Consider the following 15574-nt stretch of genomic DNA (forward strand, 5'->3'; position numbering starts at 1 on the left):
TTCGAACTTCTCCACAGCACATTCTCAGGCTACAGGAAGCAGAAACCACTCACTGCTTTTCCTGTCTTTATTAATACTGATAGACTCAGATCTTCAGCCTCTCCTTCATTACGTACCTATTAACCACCCCTTCCATACATGCCAAATAAAGAAGGAATCCTCTGCTGGCAAAGATGACTCGGATATGCTCTCTATAGATGGACACTTAAGTTATTTACTAAAATAAGCCCTAGTAAGCATTTGAAACTCCCAATACTTTGGCCACCTCATGCGAAGAGTTGACTCATTGGAAACAACTCTGATGCTGGGAGGGATTGGGGTCAGAAGGGGACAACAGAGAATGAGATGGCTCGATGGCATCACTGACTTGATGGACATGAGTTTGGGTGAACTCCGGAAGTTGGTGACGGACAGGGAGGCCTGGTGTGCTGCAATTCATGGGGTCACAAAGAGTCGGACACGACTGAGTGACTGAACTGAACTGAAGCATTTTAAAAGTTAAAAGTCACACAGTCCATGTCCGACTCTTTGCGACCCCATGGACTCTAGTCCACGGAATTCTCCAGGCCAGAATACTGGAGTGGGTAACCTTTCCCTTCTCCAGGGCATCTTCTTAACCCAGGCATCGAACCCAGGTCTCCCGCACTGCAGGCAGATTCTTTATCAGCTAAGCCACAAGGGAAGCCCAGGAATACTGGAATGAATAGCCTGTCCTTTCCCCAGTGGATATTCCTGACCCAGGAATTGAACTGGGGTCTTTTTCATTGCAGGCAGATTCTTTTACCAACTGAGCTATCAGGGAAGCCCATGGACTATAAAGTCCATGGAATTCTCCAGGCCAGAATATTGGAGTGGGTAGCCGTTCTCTTCTCCAGGGGATCTTCCAAACCCAGGGATCTCCCGCATTGTAGGCAGACGCTTTTACCATCTGAGCCACCAGGGAAGCCTCATCTTGACCCAATTTGAGTATTATCAGCCCCATTTCTGATAGAATTATGGTAGAAAAAGATACCTAATGAAAAAATTTATGAATGGTATATTACATATTTATTTTGAATGAGAAATGTTTACTGTAAGATGGAATTTACAGCTTAAGTAAAAAATTCTTTCATGACATTCTCATATCCACACCCGAGTTTAATGCCAGCATGGTCTGAAAGTAAAGTTGACATAGGTTTTCCAAAAAACGTTATAAAAACATACTGTGAACAGTGTAGTAACATTTTAGAAGGCACTAAAATTTAAATATTTAGATGTTGCACATGAGAAATTACTGTACATGAGCTCCATTAATGAGGTTAACATTAGATAATCACATCTCCATTTCCAAGCTTCAAAAAAGGAAGAAGAAAGTTCTTTTAGTTTTACCCCCATTTTAAAAGGACAAGATACTTTGGGCAGGCTAAAAGATTCATTCTCTTGGGCATTTTTAAAGAAAAATGCTACTTTTTCTAGAGCCTTATAAAACATTATCTATGATTATGGGGTTAATATCAAACAGCCTTTGCTTTTCTTGGCTTATAACATTTAATTTTCCATTGGTTAACATGCTAGCTTTTTCTGTTCTTTTTGTTCTTGGGTAAGTGAATGATTTATTAGACCTGGTACTCAGTTTATGAGCTTTTCTCATTTCAACTTGAAGAAACTGCAAATATTTATAGAAGATGAACCACATGTATTTGTTCCTGAAAAATGTCAGAATTTAGCACTCAAATCAAATGCCGAACAGAAGCTATTCCCTAACACTACATACTGCGGAGATTTAATTTCCATTGACATGTTTTCCTAAACAGTTTTTCCCACTACAGTAATTCCTAACTCAAAAACTACTGAAATCTTCTGTTAAGTATATGCTCACATATTACTGAGTTATGGGCACCTAAATAGTCCTACAGAATTTCAGAAAGATTCCCATCTTTAAAAAATACAATAATGAATGAATGAATCCGTTAACCATATGCCACGAGGGAAACACTACATGAGACTATGTTTGAACCAACTTTCCTTCTTTTCAGTTTGCTCTCTGATCCTTCAAGGCCGCTTTGCTTTTATTCACAAGGAAATTCTAAATCTAGGCAACAAGAATTCGGGAAATGAACCAACAGTCTACCACCCACAAAGGCAGGGACTGGCTCTACCAATAATCCCCTCTGCCTAAGAGTCAAACTCAAACACATGCTCGCTCAAACAAGGAATCACCATGGAGGGACTGCAAAGCAGTATATATAATGTTCCTGAAGGTAACATGGCAATAAAAAGCCTCAGAACTGTATATACCCTTTGACCAGTAAGTCTGCTTCTAGGAATTTATCCTAGGAAAACAAATTACATGTGAGCAAAAACCCAATATCCTCAATGGAGAGCCCCGGAGCACACCCTTGGTCACAGCTCACACGGAGGCTGCTCCACACCTACCACGGCTCCCCACAAGCCCGCTGGTGCTCACACCACTCTGTAAGTAATACACCTGTCTCCTTCTCTCCTCTCCTCTGGACAAGGAGAGTCAGGCACAACCTGTCTGTGTTGTTGTTGCTCAGCTGCTAAGCAGTGTCCAACTCTTTGCAACCCTATGGACTGCAGGCTTCCCCATCCTTCACTGCCTCCTGGAGTTTGTTCAAACTCATGTCCGTTGAGTTGGTGATGCCATCCAACCATCTCATCCTCTGCCGCTGTCTACTCCTTTTGCCTCAGTCTTTCCCAGCATCAGGGCCTTTTCCAATGAGTCAGCTCTTCGTATCAAGTGGCCCATCTGCCTAAGGGCACACTAAAGGGAAAAGAAGGGAAAAGAGCCAGGGTGGAACCCAGCTGATTGATCCTAGGGTCCCAGTGCTGCCTCCAAAATAGTGTTGCAAAAAAAAAAAAGGATTTCTTTTCTTATCTGTTACCCATTCCTTCTGACTATCTTTCTAGGGCCATGTCTTCAAAGGGAAAATCACAGCAAGAGTCTCACAGGCATACCTCCACCATTTTGGGGACTCACTGATTTTGGTGTTATACAAATGGCAGGATTTTTAAAAATTTTCTTTAAAATGAAAAATTATTACAACTGTCCTTTCCCACTGAATGTAGTACTTATTTCTCAATTCCTCTTTCTCCACTCATAAAACTTGCTATTAGCAGAATTATTAATACAGTTCATGGTATAAAAAAATAAACATGAAGTCCTCAATTCAAACACATACACACACACACAGAATGAATTTCATTTTCATACAAAACATGGTCCTTTAGCAAAATGATTTTTTTTTTTAAATTCTTGTGCCCTGTGAATGGCCTATGAGCATGGGGACCGGCCAACCATCATCTGAAGAAATGAAAAGCCAGCCACAGGAAGTACACCAAGCGATCCCAGGCCTGAGAACAAGGGGTGCCAGGGCAGGAGCAGGAAGCCTGGGCTCCAGCTGCGCTCACTGGCAAGCGAAGAAGTCCGAGAATTCAGAGCAGGTGCCAGGGCTTCCAGGTCAGGCGTCGGGACAAGCAGCACAGGACCGGTGGTTGAAATGTGGCACCGAAAAGGTAACAAACGTGATGAAGCCTGTAGGTGTGAACTGGTGAAACTTTTGGTCGAGCCTGCTTTATCGTCAGAAATACACAGGTATAAGCAAAAGAAAAATAAGAAGCTAAACATAATGTGTATATATATACACACACATATTGTCTAAAACCAAATGAGTGAGCACTCAAGATTCCTTTATTTTTATTTTATTAATTGCTAGAAAGACTTTCCAGTATTCCAATGTGCTTCTTCTAAGAGCTACCCCAGTGTGATCTCAAGAGTCTATGTTAACTTCTTTTTCTGGCAACTTCCTCTTCTTAGTTGTTGTATTCTTGAAGAGCCTGGGCCATGAAGAGCTTGCCTAAGTTCTGGGCAGTGAACTCCTTGATGTTCTGGCAGTAAGTGTTAATCTGGCCTGTGCATTCAGGAAAGTGAAAAAGAGTCATAATGTTCCACAAATTGCAAAATGACCTAGAATACTAGTCACATGATAAACTCAGCATAATACAGAATTTTATTATGTTTTGAATCAATAACAAAAAAGAAGCAGACTCAAAGATACAGAGAACACACTAGGGGTTACCAGTGGAGAGAGGTAAGGAGGGAGGCGTAATACAGGGGTAGGGGAATAAGCGGTACAAACTATTAGGTATAAAGTGAGCTAGAGGCTACACAACACAGGGATATAGCCAACATTTTATAATAACTACAAATGGAGTATAAACGTAAAAGCAACGGAACCGCTAGATTGCACAGCTGTTACTTACACAATATTGTACAGCAACTATACAGCAATAAAAATTGTTTTAAAAGAGTTAAGAATTCTATTCTCTCATAAGGGATAATAAACAATTTCAGTTGTTTTGAAGATAAGCTATCTTCCATTCTTGGTTACATGGAGAATGAAGAAAAACGACAACTTTTTAAAAGACAATCAGCAGTTACTAGCACATGTTAGTTGTCAATCAAAATGTACTGACAGTGTAGATCAGACCAACACTGTAACTAAGAGAAGTGAGAAAACACCACTAGCTCTTCTCAGTCAGGTAGAAAGGAGACACCAACCAAAGAACAGAAACTGACCAGATCCCCCTGCCCCAGATGCTAACAACTACAGGAGTTTTGAGTCCATGCTCTGGAAGTATTAACAGCCTCCTGCTGCACCTCCAGAGCCAAGACAGAGCCAGAGTGGGAGTCCACGTGAGGGGAGGGCTCCATTACTGCCCGAGTCCTCAGATGAGTGATCTGATCTGATGTGACAGTTACACATTTCTTAAAAGTGTAAGAAATACAATTTTGCTTAAACTGGACCTTAGGTAAGAAATGTGTCTCAGTTTCCCAAATTTAATTTATACATGTACCAGAAAGCTTTAAGGAATTTGGAATTTTCTCCTGCTCTAAAATATGTCAACAGAAATGAGAAACTGTAGAGGATCAGCTTTTCTGTGAGTTGGATTTTCACACTAACAAATCTCTTGGACAACTGGCTGACTAAAACAAACAGTATTCAACCACATTTACATAGAAATAAGTTATTACAGCTCAGTAAGAGCATGAATGTTATATATTCAACATCAGGTCCTAGCACAGGACAAAAGGCCTCCACTACCTTAAGGCAGTGTTAAATGTTAGGTATCCCCTGAGAAACTCCATCCAGAGTTACACTCATGTTGCTACAATACGAGTCAAAGTAAGGGAGATGCTTCTTCGAGTCGAAAACTACAATTAATTTCACATACCCACATTCAGGCCAGGCTCAATCAGGCTAGAGCACCAAAAGAGGGGTTTCAGCTAAATGATCGTTTCCATTATGAGACAATAAACATTTTCTCTTGGTTTCTATGTTAGATGATCCACAATAAAAACTTTCTCATTTTAGAAAGTTGATATAATCCCACCTCAGAAGTGTCTGTTAAGATAAACACCGAGTGGAGCACTGAAAAGGACCTTAGAAATAACAAGGACTGACAAACTCTTAAATTTCAGAAATTACAGATGCCAGATTCAAGTTCATCATTCAACCATTTGAAATACACTATCTTACTGTTAGTGAACCTCCCACCGTCTTCCGCTTCCTAAAGAATAAAGAAAACCAGCCATGCTCTGCACGGCCAGCAGTACCTGCAATGAGCAGAGAATCCATCCTGGCAGGGGGCTGGTGCGGTTTGAAGAGTTTGGACAGATCCTCCTCAGGGAGCGGGGGTTCTCCTCGGCTCTGGCGCTGCATGTTCTCCTGCTGGCGACGCTGCTGATACTAAAATTCAGACGGGGGACGGCTGGGTTACTGTTCTCTACCCAAGGAGAAAAATAACACCTCCCTCACTTATGCGATAAGCAGAAATCCCACTGCTTTGATTCCAATCTCGGTTTTATAAACGCAACCCTTCCTAATCCTTGCCTCTAAGAGGCTAAATATTGCGACAGTCATGCCAATCAAAGAAAACTTTGTTATAAACTCTAGTGTCATTCTGAGTTCTAAGAGTCTAATCTAACTAATGATTTGGAAAAGCAAAACTGGTTATGTGAGGGGGCTTCAAAGGCAAAGAAGCTCAAGAAGAGTGAGCAAAAAGGGAGGAACTTGACCATTTATGACAACAGGGTAATAACAGCACTACAAGTATGATGCATCCTAACTTACAGAACTAAGTAATGAAATACCACAGTGTAGAATTTTTTCAACTTTATCTCTATTGACCAAAAGAACAATAATATTGATGATGTTACTATTATAACATCACTGTAACAACATACTATTATCATAATAGTAAATACTATTATTATTCTTAACAACAGATAAACCACCACAGCTGAGAATGAGTATTAGTTCAGATAACACTTCAAAAACTTTCAAACTCTGGATTCTATGATTCAACGCAGAAAAAGTGGGAGTATATATAAAGACATAGACCAACTATAAACTTACAGTTCGAATTACAATCAAGATGCTAATAGCTGTGAACTGCTTAAAACAGCAAAGGGAGTAATAGCCCATGCACAGCCTTAAAAGGTCAGGTAATGGCAAACCCAGCAGTATCCACAGGACTGGAAATAGTCAGTTTTCATTCCAATCCCAAAGAAAGGCAATGCCAAAGAATGCTCAAACTACTGCACAATTGCACACATCTCACATGCTAGTAAAGTAATGCTCAAAATTCTCCAAGCCAGGCTTCAGCAATACGTGAACCGTGAACTTCCAGATGTTCAAGCTGGTTTTAGAAAAGGCAGAGGAACCAGAGATCAAATTGCCAACATCTGCTGGATCATGGAAAAAGCAAGAGAGTTCCAGAAAAACATCTATTTCTGCTTTATTGACTATGCCAAAGCCTTCGACTGTGTGGATCACAATAAACTGTGGACAATTCTGAAAGAGATGGGAATACCAAACCACCTGACCTGCCTCTTGAGAAATCTGTGTGCAGGTCAGGAAGCAACAGTTAGAACTGGACAGGGAACAACAGACTGGTTCCAAATAGGAAAAGGAGTACGTCAAGGCTGTACACTGTCACCCTGCTTATTTAATTTCTATGCAGAGTACATCATTAGAAACTCTGGGCTGGAAGAAGCACAAGCCGGAATCAAGATTGCCGGGAGAAATATCAACAACCTCAGATATGCAGATGACACCACCGTTATGGCAGAAAGTGAAGAGGAACTAAAAAGCCTCTTGATGAAAGTGAAAGAGGAGAGTGAAAAAGTTGGCTTAAAGCTCAACATTCAGAAAACGAAGATCATGGCATCTGGTCCCATCACTTCCTGGCAAATAGATGGGGAAACAGTGGCAAGTGTCACACTTTATTTTTTGGGGCTCCAAAATCACTGCAGATGGTGACTGCAGCCATGAAATTAAAAGACGCTTACTCCTTGGAAGAAAAGTTATGACCAACCTAGATAGCATATTCAAAAGCAGAGACATTACTTTGCCAACAAAGGTCTGTCTATTCAAGGCTATGGTTTTTCCAGTGGTCATGTATGGATGTGAGAGTTGGACTGTGAGGAAGACTGAGCGCCGAAGAATTGATGCTTTTGAACTGTGGGGCTGGAGAAGACTCTTGAGAGTCCCTTGGACTGCAAGGAGATCCAACCAGTCCATTCTGAAGGAGATCAGCCTGGGTGTTCTTTGGAAGGAAAAATGTTAAAGCTGAAACTCCAGTACTTTGGCCACCTCATGCGAAGAGCTGACTCATTGGAAAAGACTCTGATGCTGGGAAGGATTGGGGGCAGGAGGAAAAGGGGACGACAGAGGATGAGATGGCTGGATGGCATCACCGACTTGATGAACGTGAGTTTGAGTGGACTCCTGGAGATGGTGAGGGACAGGGAGGCCTGGTGTGCTGTGATTCATGGGGTCGCAAAGAGTCAGACACGACTGAGCAACTGAACTGAACTGAATGGCAAACCAGGGTAGGCTAGTAAAAATTTTAAGTTCTTAGATTCCTAAAGAAGGGAAGTAACTTGCCTTGAGAAGATTTCTATTTACTATAAGGCATGAGAACAGAAGTTAGACAAATCTAAAAAGGGTTATGAATGGTGCTAAGAACAAATGTCAAGTGTAAAAATTTATGACAGAATTCCAAAAAAACTCTCTTAAAATTGGTTCCCAGAATCAACTGTCTCATTAGTGACAGATTCTCAACTTGATCTTCCAGTTGAGCCTGAACTATAGGAAGGGCCAGTAGGAGAAAGGATCAAGATGGTTTTATTTTCCCCAGAGACATTCAACATTACTGTCTTCATCACCATCTTTTCAGTTAAAAAAAAAAAAAAAGGTATTTTATGTATGCTGAAAAAATACATTTTAAATTTCAGTAAATATATGAACATTGAAATTAATTTTTAAATAAAATACTCTCAGAACAACTTAGTTGTGCTTAGAATTCTATAGTTACCAACACCTAAAGTACATTGTAATGAACAGACTAATCAAACACTCGCATGGATGTACACCCTGGAATCAACTATCTATGAACCAAATGCTAAGAATATTCTGGAGCAATATAGTCCAAAACAGTATTCCACGAACTGTGAGAATCAATCATGTGGCCTTCAGGCAACACTGACAAAGAAAAGTATGATTGGCCAGAGCAGTATGGATGTGCATATGAGAACATCCAGGTAATCCTAGGGTTTTTCTGTATTATACTATCTGTTTCACAGCAGTTGGTCTGTGATACGTTATTTGATAGGTTATTTCCTATCAAAATTGCTTGCTCTTAATCACAATTGCTCAGTTCTTAAAATGAACTGGAGATTGATAACTGTACTGCAATAAGCCACTAGCAGACCAATTATAGTTAGTAAAGAAATGAGCTGTGACCCTCCAGAATCTCTCTGCCTGATTTTCTCAATAAATGTAGCCCTTATTTGCATAACCTTGGCATTACCATCTGAGCTTAAAATACTAGCTCTCTTCAAGATAGGTATTATTAAGTACAACTTGCAAATAATCTATTAGGAACATATTATATAAAGAATAATCTTTTAAAATACGATACAGAGTTACCAGCTAAGAGTCAATGATTTATTAATTTAGGTCATTTTGAAGCTGACTCTTGAAGCATCACACTTAGAAATGAATTCTATGTTAGCTGATTTTCCCAGATACCAACCTGATGTTTCTGCTGCTGCTGTTTACTCGTGTTCCTCATGTACGTGTTATATTTAACTATATCTTGACTCATTTCATCCACTCTGTCCATCAGCAACTGGAGTGTCTTCCCCAAGTGATTGCTGAAATATAAAGTACAGATACTGACATGTCGAACTTTTAAAGTTAAAGCTCTGCCACTGCTCTAATGTGATCTGCCATTTGCTTTAAAAAAAAAAAAAGCACACACATACAAGAAAGCAAGGGTGGAGGAAAGAATGTGAGTCAGCACGTTATTAAACTTTCTGTATCAAACCCACAACTGTAACTACAATGGTATTTGAAATAGTTCAGTTTCTTACTGTCAGAGCATACACACGTCAAAACAGTAAACAGTTAAACGTAGCAGCGGCAGGGTTATCTAAAACGTGTACTTTTGGAACACCAAGTTTAACCTAAGCTCACTACTCCTTACACTTCCTTATCCCCACCACGGCCCTCCCTAACTGTGCTCCAGACATTCAGATTAGAAGTCACAGAAAGGAAGAACCAGGCAAAGAGACTTGACACTTCTGGCACGTGATTTCTCTACCTGGCAGGTTCTGAAAGAGTAACAGCAGCATTTATTCTGCAAGGCCAAATGAAGAGGGCTCCTTTCCCTCTACCCTTCCTAGAATCTGAAATACAGTCATTTTTCATCTTTTCCTCTCCAGAAATTTCAACTGTAGCTTACTTACCAAAATCTTCTTATAAAGTGATGCTAACGGCTTGTACAATGCCCATCATATTCACTGATTTCCTCCTGCAACAATCTCCTACCATGGTGAGGCCCACTACACACAGATGTAATCTAAAAATAACTAGCTGACAAACAGGATTCACTCATTCGTTCCAAAAGACTATTTACTAAATGACTATTCTGTTCCAGTCTCAGTGCTGTTACTAAGGAGCGCTGTTAATGAGGAGACGACAGTGAATGAGACGTTCCTAGTCTTGCTCTTCACTAGCTTACAGTTGACAGGAAGAAGGGAAGAGACGAGATAGACACTTAGATAGTATGGTCAGAATATTTCTTTTAAAAGACGACAGGTTGAAAGCAAAGGATTAGAAGGCATCAGCCATGCAAAAAGTATTCTAGGTGGAAGAAAGCACAAGTGCTGAAGGCCTGAGATGGGCAACAACTAGACAGATTTTAAAATATGGGGCCTGATGTGGGAGGAACAGAGACAGGTTAGGGAGGTCAGACAAGCACGTATGAGGAACTGCTGGCTGTCCATGCAACACTCCAAGAACACAGTGCAAATGAGACCTGTGACTCTAACATGAATGGTGCCCTGGTGACATGCTGCTGCTGCTGCTGCTGCTAAGTCGCTTCAGTCGTGTCCGACTCTGTGCGACTCCATAGATGGCAGCCCACAAGGCTCCCCCGTCCCTGAGATTCTCCAGGCAAGAACACCGGAGTGGGTTGCCATTGCCTTCTCCAATGCGGGGAAAGTGAAAAGTGAAAGTGAAGTCGATGAGTCTTGTCCGACTCTCAGCGACCCCATGGACTGTGGCCCACCAGGCTCCTCCATCCATGGGATTTTCCAGGCAAGAGTACTGGAGTAGGGTGCCAATGCCTTCTCCACCCTAGTGACACGTTTTGCCTTAAATTTTAAAATGACCACCCTGGCTGCTATACAAAGAATACACTGGAGAGTAGAAACCAGAAGATGGTAAAGAGTCAGAAAACTAAGATCACGGCATCTGGTCCCATCACTTCATGGCAAATACATGGGGAAACAAAGGAAACAGTAACAGACTTAATTTTTTTGGGCTCCAAAATCACTGCAGATGGTGACTGCAGCCATGAAATTAAAAGATGCTTGCTCCTTGGAAGAAAAGTTATAACCAACCTAGACAGCATAGTAAAAAGCAGAGACATTACTTTACCAACATAGGTCCATCTAGTCAAAGCTTTGGTTTTTCCAGTAGTCATGTATGGATGTGAGAGTTGGACTATAAGGAAAGTTGAGCGCTGAAGAATTGATGCTTTTGAACTATGGTGTTGGAGAAGACTCTTCAGAGTCTCTTGGACTGCAAGGAGATCCAACCAGCCCATCCTAAAGGAAATCAGTCCTGAATATTCATTGGAAGGACTGATGCCGAAGCTAAAACTCCAATACTTTGGCCACCTGATGCAAAGAACTAACTCATTGGAAAACACCCTGATGCTGGGAAAGATCGAAGGTGGGAGAAGGGGACAAGAGAGGATGAGATGGTTGGATGGCATCACCGACTCAATGGACATGAGTTTGAGTAAGCTCCAGGAGTTGATGATGGATAGGGAGGCCTGGTGTGATGTAGTCCACGCGGTCACGAAGAGTTAGACAGGACTGAGTGACTGAACTGAACTGACAGAAGTGCTGGAAAGAATGAAGAAAAATTAGAACACTCACACATTTGTAGTGAGAATGTAAAACAGTGCTGCCACTGTGGAAACCAGTTTGGTGGTACCTCGAAGAGTTAAACACAAAGTTATCACATGACCCAGCAATTCTATTCCTAGGTGTGTATATAAATATATACATACACACACACTCAAAAGAACTGAAAAATCATGCTCGTACAAAAACTCGTACGTGTATGTTAATGTCTGAATTATTCAAAACAGCCAGAAAGTGGGAACAAGAAAAGGATAAATAAATTGTGATACATCCATATAATGGAATACTACTGCATCATAGAGAATAAAGTATTGATCCATGAATGAAACTTAAAGGCATTACACTAAGTGAAAGAAACCAGACACAAATGCCACTTATCATATGGCTCTATTTATATGAAATGTCCAGAAGAGGCAAATCCATAGAGACAGAAAGTAACAAGTGACTGCAAGGGGACGGGGGATGAGAATTGGTACTGAATGCACAATACTGCAAATATATTAAAAATGGTTAAAATGGTGCCTTCCTTTTCTGTGAGTTTATCTCTGCTTTTAAAACTGCACACACACACACACGAAATACACTGTGGTATTAGACAGTAGTGGCAGTGGCATGCACTAGCCCCGTGGCAGTTAGCACGGAGGAAAACGGGCAGAACTGAGAGAGGAATCAAGGGTGACTCCCAGTTTCCATGCCTGAGCAGATGCATGGTTGGTTACAGCACTTAAGACAGAAAAGATCCTGAGGAAGAAACAGAATGGGAATCCTGGGAATGAGTAAAACTAGATCCAGCTAAAACATGAATTCTATATGGATTCCATCTGTAACCTAAACAAAAAGAACACTTTGACTCTTCATCTTAAATAGCAGACAGAGCACAGGTCTGGCCTCTGTGGGTGTGTATAAATCAATCTTTTAATTCTAGGTTTGGCACTGCCTACCTTACCTTGAGAGCTTGGCCTGATGACTTAACCTAAAAATCAAGTGCTTTTTGCAAATTAAATCTTATTTAATATTTATCTTATTATAATCTTGTGAATCACCTTTAACTTTCAGATATTTCTTCTTCCTTGGAAATCAGATTAAGTATTCACTCTGGTTTTTTTTCCAATTTCTTAATAGTCTGATTTTAATTCATCTGTAATTTGAGCTGATAGTGCAAGATGAGGATTAAAAATATTTTTCCCCCAATATCTAATCAAATGTCCAGATCGACTGATTATTTACACTGCTTTCCAAATAACTTCTGAAATTTAACAATACTGTGTCCTCTCGCATGCATTCTTTCAATATACATTACTAAGTACATACTTACTTTCCCAGTCACACTCAGAACATTCTACTGAGAAGGAACACAAAGAGAGAAGTGCAACACAGTGGTGGGAGACTATAATAGAAGAGAAGCATAAAAGATAGTTTGATAGGATCAGATGAAGACCCTCTAGATTATGTGACAGCTGTATTTTGAGTTTTTGAAGAAGTTGGAGACGGGAGCTGAAGACAAGGAACACGGGGAGGGACACTTCAGATACTGTGTGTAGGAAGCCTGTTCAGAGACACTGGCATGAAAAGTGTGACACATCTGCAGAACCACAATTAACTCAGTACATCAGAAGCTCCTCGGAAGAAGGGCAAGATGAGGGGAAAAAGAGAGCAATGAACCTGAAGAGGCAAACAGTCACACAGCAGAGACTCTTGGAAGCCAGGGCTAGAAGTCTGGATTCTATTCTAAGGACAGACAAAGGGGTCTCAGCCAAAATTCTAAGCAAAGGAGTAATGTGATCATACACTTTAGTTTTAGCAAGATAACTGCAATGAAAGAGGAAAAGGTCAGAAGCAGGAAATTAAGAGACTGTGAAAGTAATCAGGAAAAGAAATAATGAGCCCCTGACCGAAGGTAGCCACAGACAAGGATGAAGATGAGATCACCCCAGGAATCACATACAGGAAGACAGACCCCAAGGAACACATAGTTTAGGGATGAGCAGAGGAAGGCTGACTGTGGAGAAAGACAAGAAACCCAGTAGTAGAATCCTAGACTCAAAATATTTCAGGAAGAATCTGTTATCAGCACTTTAAATGCTTAAGAGTCTACCATATCCAGCAATATCGTGATTAAGTCATCTTGTGTGGCTTGAGCAAAAACTCTATCACAGAATAGATGGAACACTGAGTGTTTAGGATAAGTGGGAAATGAGTAAATACAGACAGTGACATGCAGAAAATCCTATTAAAAAGTTTGTAAAGGAAAAAATGAAGTAAATGGTGAAAGGAAATGGATAAACTGATACAAGGTCAAAAGCTGTTCTTTTTGGAACTTCGTCTTTTAAGATGAGAGAAGCTTAAACAAGTTTAAATGTCCTTACTTATTCTTAGGAGATGCACGTTCAAGTATTTAGGGGTTAAGTATCAGGTCTGTAATTTACTTTCAAATGGTTCAGGGAAGAACCCATTTATGTCTACAAAGAGAGTGGGTGCAAAGGTATACAAGTAAAGGTTTATGCATGTTTATTGTATGACTTAACATTCTTTCAATTTTTCTCAAGAGTCAAGCATTTAAAAAAAAACTTTTTATTTTTTTTCAATGGAGAAAGCCAGTCAACAAATTTAACAGAAAAGAATCAGTACAAAGAGGAACTGGAGATACTCAGGAAAAAGGGTGCAGAAAAAGAGAGACCAGATGAGACCTCAGAGAGACCCTGAACTCTCATGTTCACCAGTGAAAGAATTGAAGCCCAAAGAAATACGAAATACTGTAATTCACTACAGGATTATTTGTTATATAAGTCATTTATATCCTGAAGTGCAAAGAAATTCAGAGAAGGGAAAGGTCAGCCCCAATCCTTGACTGGGTGATGGAGGAGAGGGTAGAGAGACAGGAAAAAGCCACTGAGGAGAATTACTGCCACTGCAGAGAAACATCGAGTATTTGTTTCCAGATCTTGTATCCGGGAGTCTGACTGCGCCGATTTCAGCAACAAGAAAGGTACTACCAGAACAGACCTTCCCTCACCACCAAAAACTGTCTTTCACGTAAAGTACTAGCGTCACGTGTTATATAGGCGAATGTTATACTGGAAGAGCGCAAGCACAGGTATGCGGACTGTAAACATCTCGTAACAGTCTGTTACAAGAATGCTCTTCAGAAACCTAACCAGCAAGAAATACTTGAAAATCTGCACAGTTCAGGTCTTGAAGGCTAAAAGGAATTAACAATAATACAGAACTGTTTCACAGATAACGTTCACAGGGAATCAGGTACATTACCAAGAGCAACTTTATGGGGATCTTTTCAGTACCAGTGCAACCAGAATACTGAAACAGAGTTACTCCTCAGAGTCTCAATAATACAGTCTTTTCTTTTATTGCCCAGGAAACAAAGAACTGGAAACAGATAACTTAAACAGATGTGAACCAGGACGCACAGTGATAGGCCTGCTCTGGCTGCAGTGTCAATTTGTCCTTACTATCCTTCATGTATGATGCCCGCACTTAGTTTATTTTTTAAAGAGGAAAAAAAAACAGATTTTTTTTCATGTGTGAAAAACTGAAGGCTTGTGTAACACATTTTTAAAAATTAATAAAGGCTGTTATGAAATAACCACACCAAAACTTCCATCTAATAAAATTGAGAATCAGAATTTTTCAAATGAAAGGGAATGTAGTATGTTTTATTCATAGCATAGAGCAAATTTATCAGGTAAATCAAAAAACTGATATACACATATGGGTTGTGAAAAGCAAGACCAAGCAAAGTGTTTATGGAGCTACTTCAGAATGATTTCTGAGGCAGTTTCTTAGAAAAAATTTGTATGGCAAATGATGATTAACATCATCGTGCTACTAATGTTAGAAATTAAAATCTGAGAGGCATGAAGGTTACATTTATTTCAGTGTTTTAAATTAGTATTATCAATTCGGGTCAATGTAGCAGTCCATTAATATAAGCACAGCTTCAGGGTTGCTTCTTTTTTTCTCCCCAAAGGAATAGCAATTTACCCTTTTAAATAGCTTCACATGGAAAGCAAAGGCCTTTTCCTATTTCACATAAAATACAGAAGATAAAAA

General features: G+C 40.2%; 1 protein-coding gene across 1 annotated transcript in view; it reads right to left on the reverse strand.

The window, feature by feature from the left end:
• Nucleotides 1-3686: 3686 nt before the first annotated feature.
• EIF3H (eukaryotic translation initiation factor 3 subunit H) overlaps nucleotides 3687-15574 on the reverse strand; it is a 95378-nt gene continuing 83490 nt past the window's right edge. Inside the window, exons 6-8 of the mRNA XM_086336334.1 lie at nucleotides 9103-9223; nucleotides 5618-5750; nucleotides 3687-3911 (exon numbers count right to left, since the gene is read on the reverse strand). Of these exons, the coding sequence (XP_086192460.1) occupies nucleotides 3814-3911; nucleotides 5618-5750; nucleotides 9103-9223 (352 nt within the window). The 3' untranslated portion in view covers nucleotides 3687-3813. The remainder of the gene's footprint in view (nucleotides 3912-5617; nucleotides 5751-9102; nucleotides 9224-15574) is intronic.

The sequence above is a fragment of the Bos grunniens genome, chromosome 14 (genome assembly GCF_055505025.1).
Source record: "Bos grunniens cultivar Pamir isolate PY7600 chromosome 14, Bosgru_T2T1.0, whole genome shotgun sequence".
In the NCBI taxonomy this organism is placed as follows: Eukaryota; Metazoa; Chordata; class Mammalia; order Artiodactyla; family Bovidae; genus Bos; species Bos grunniens.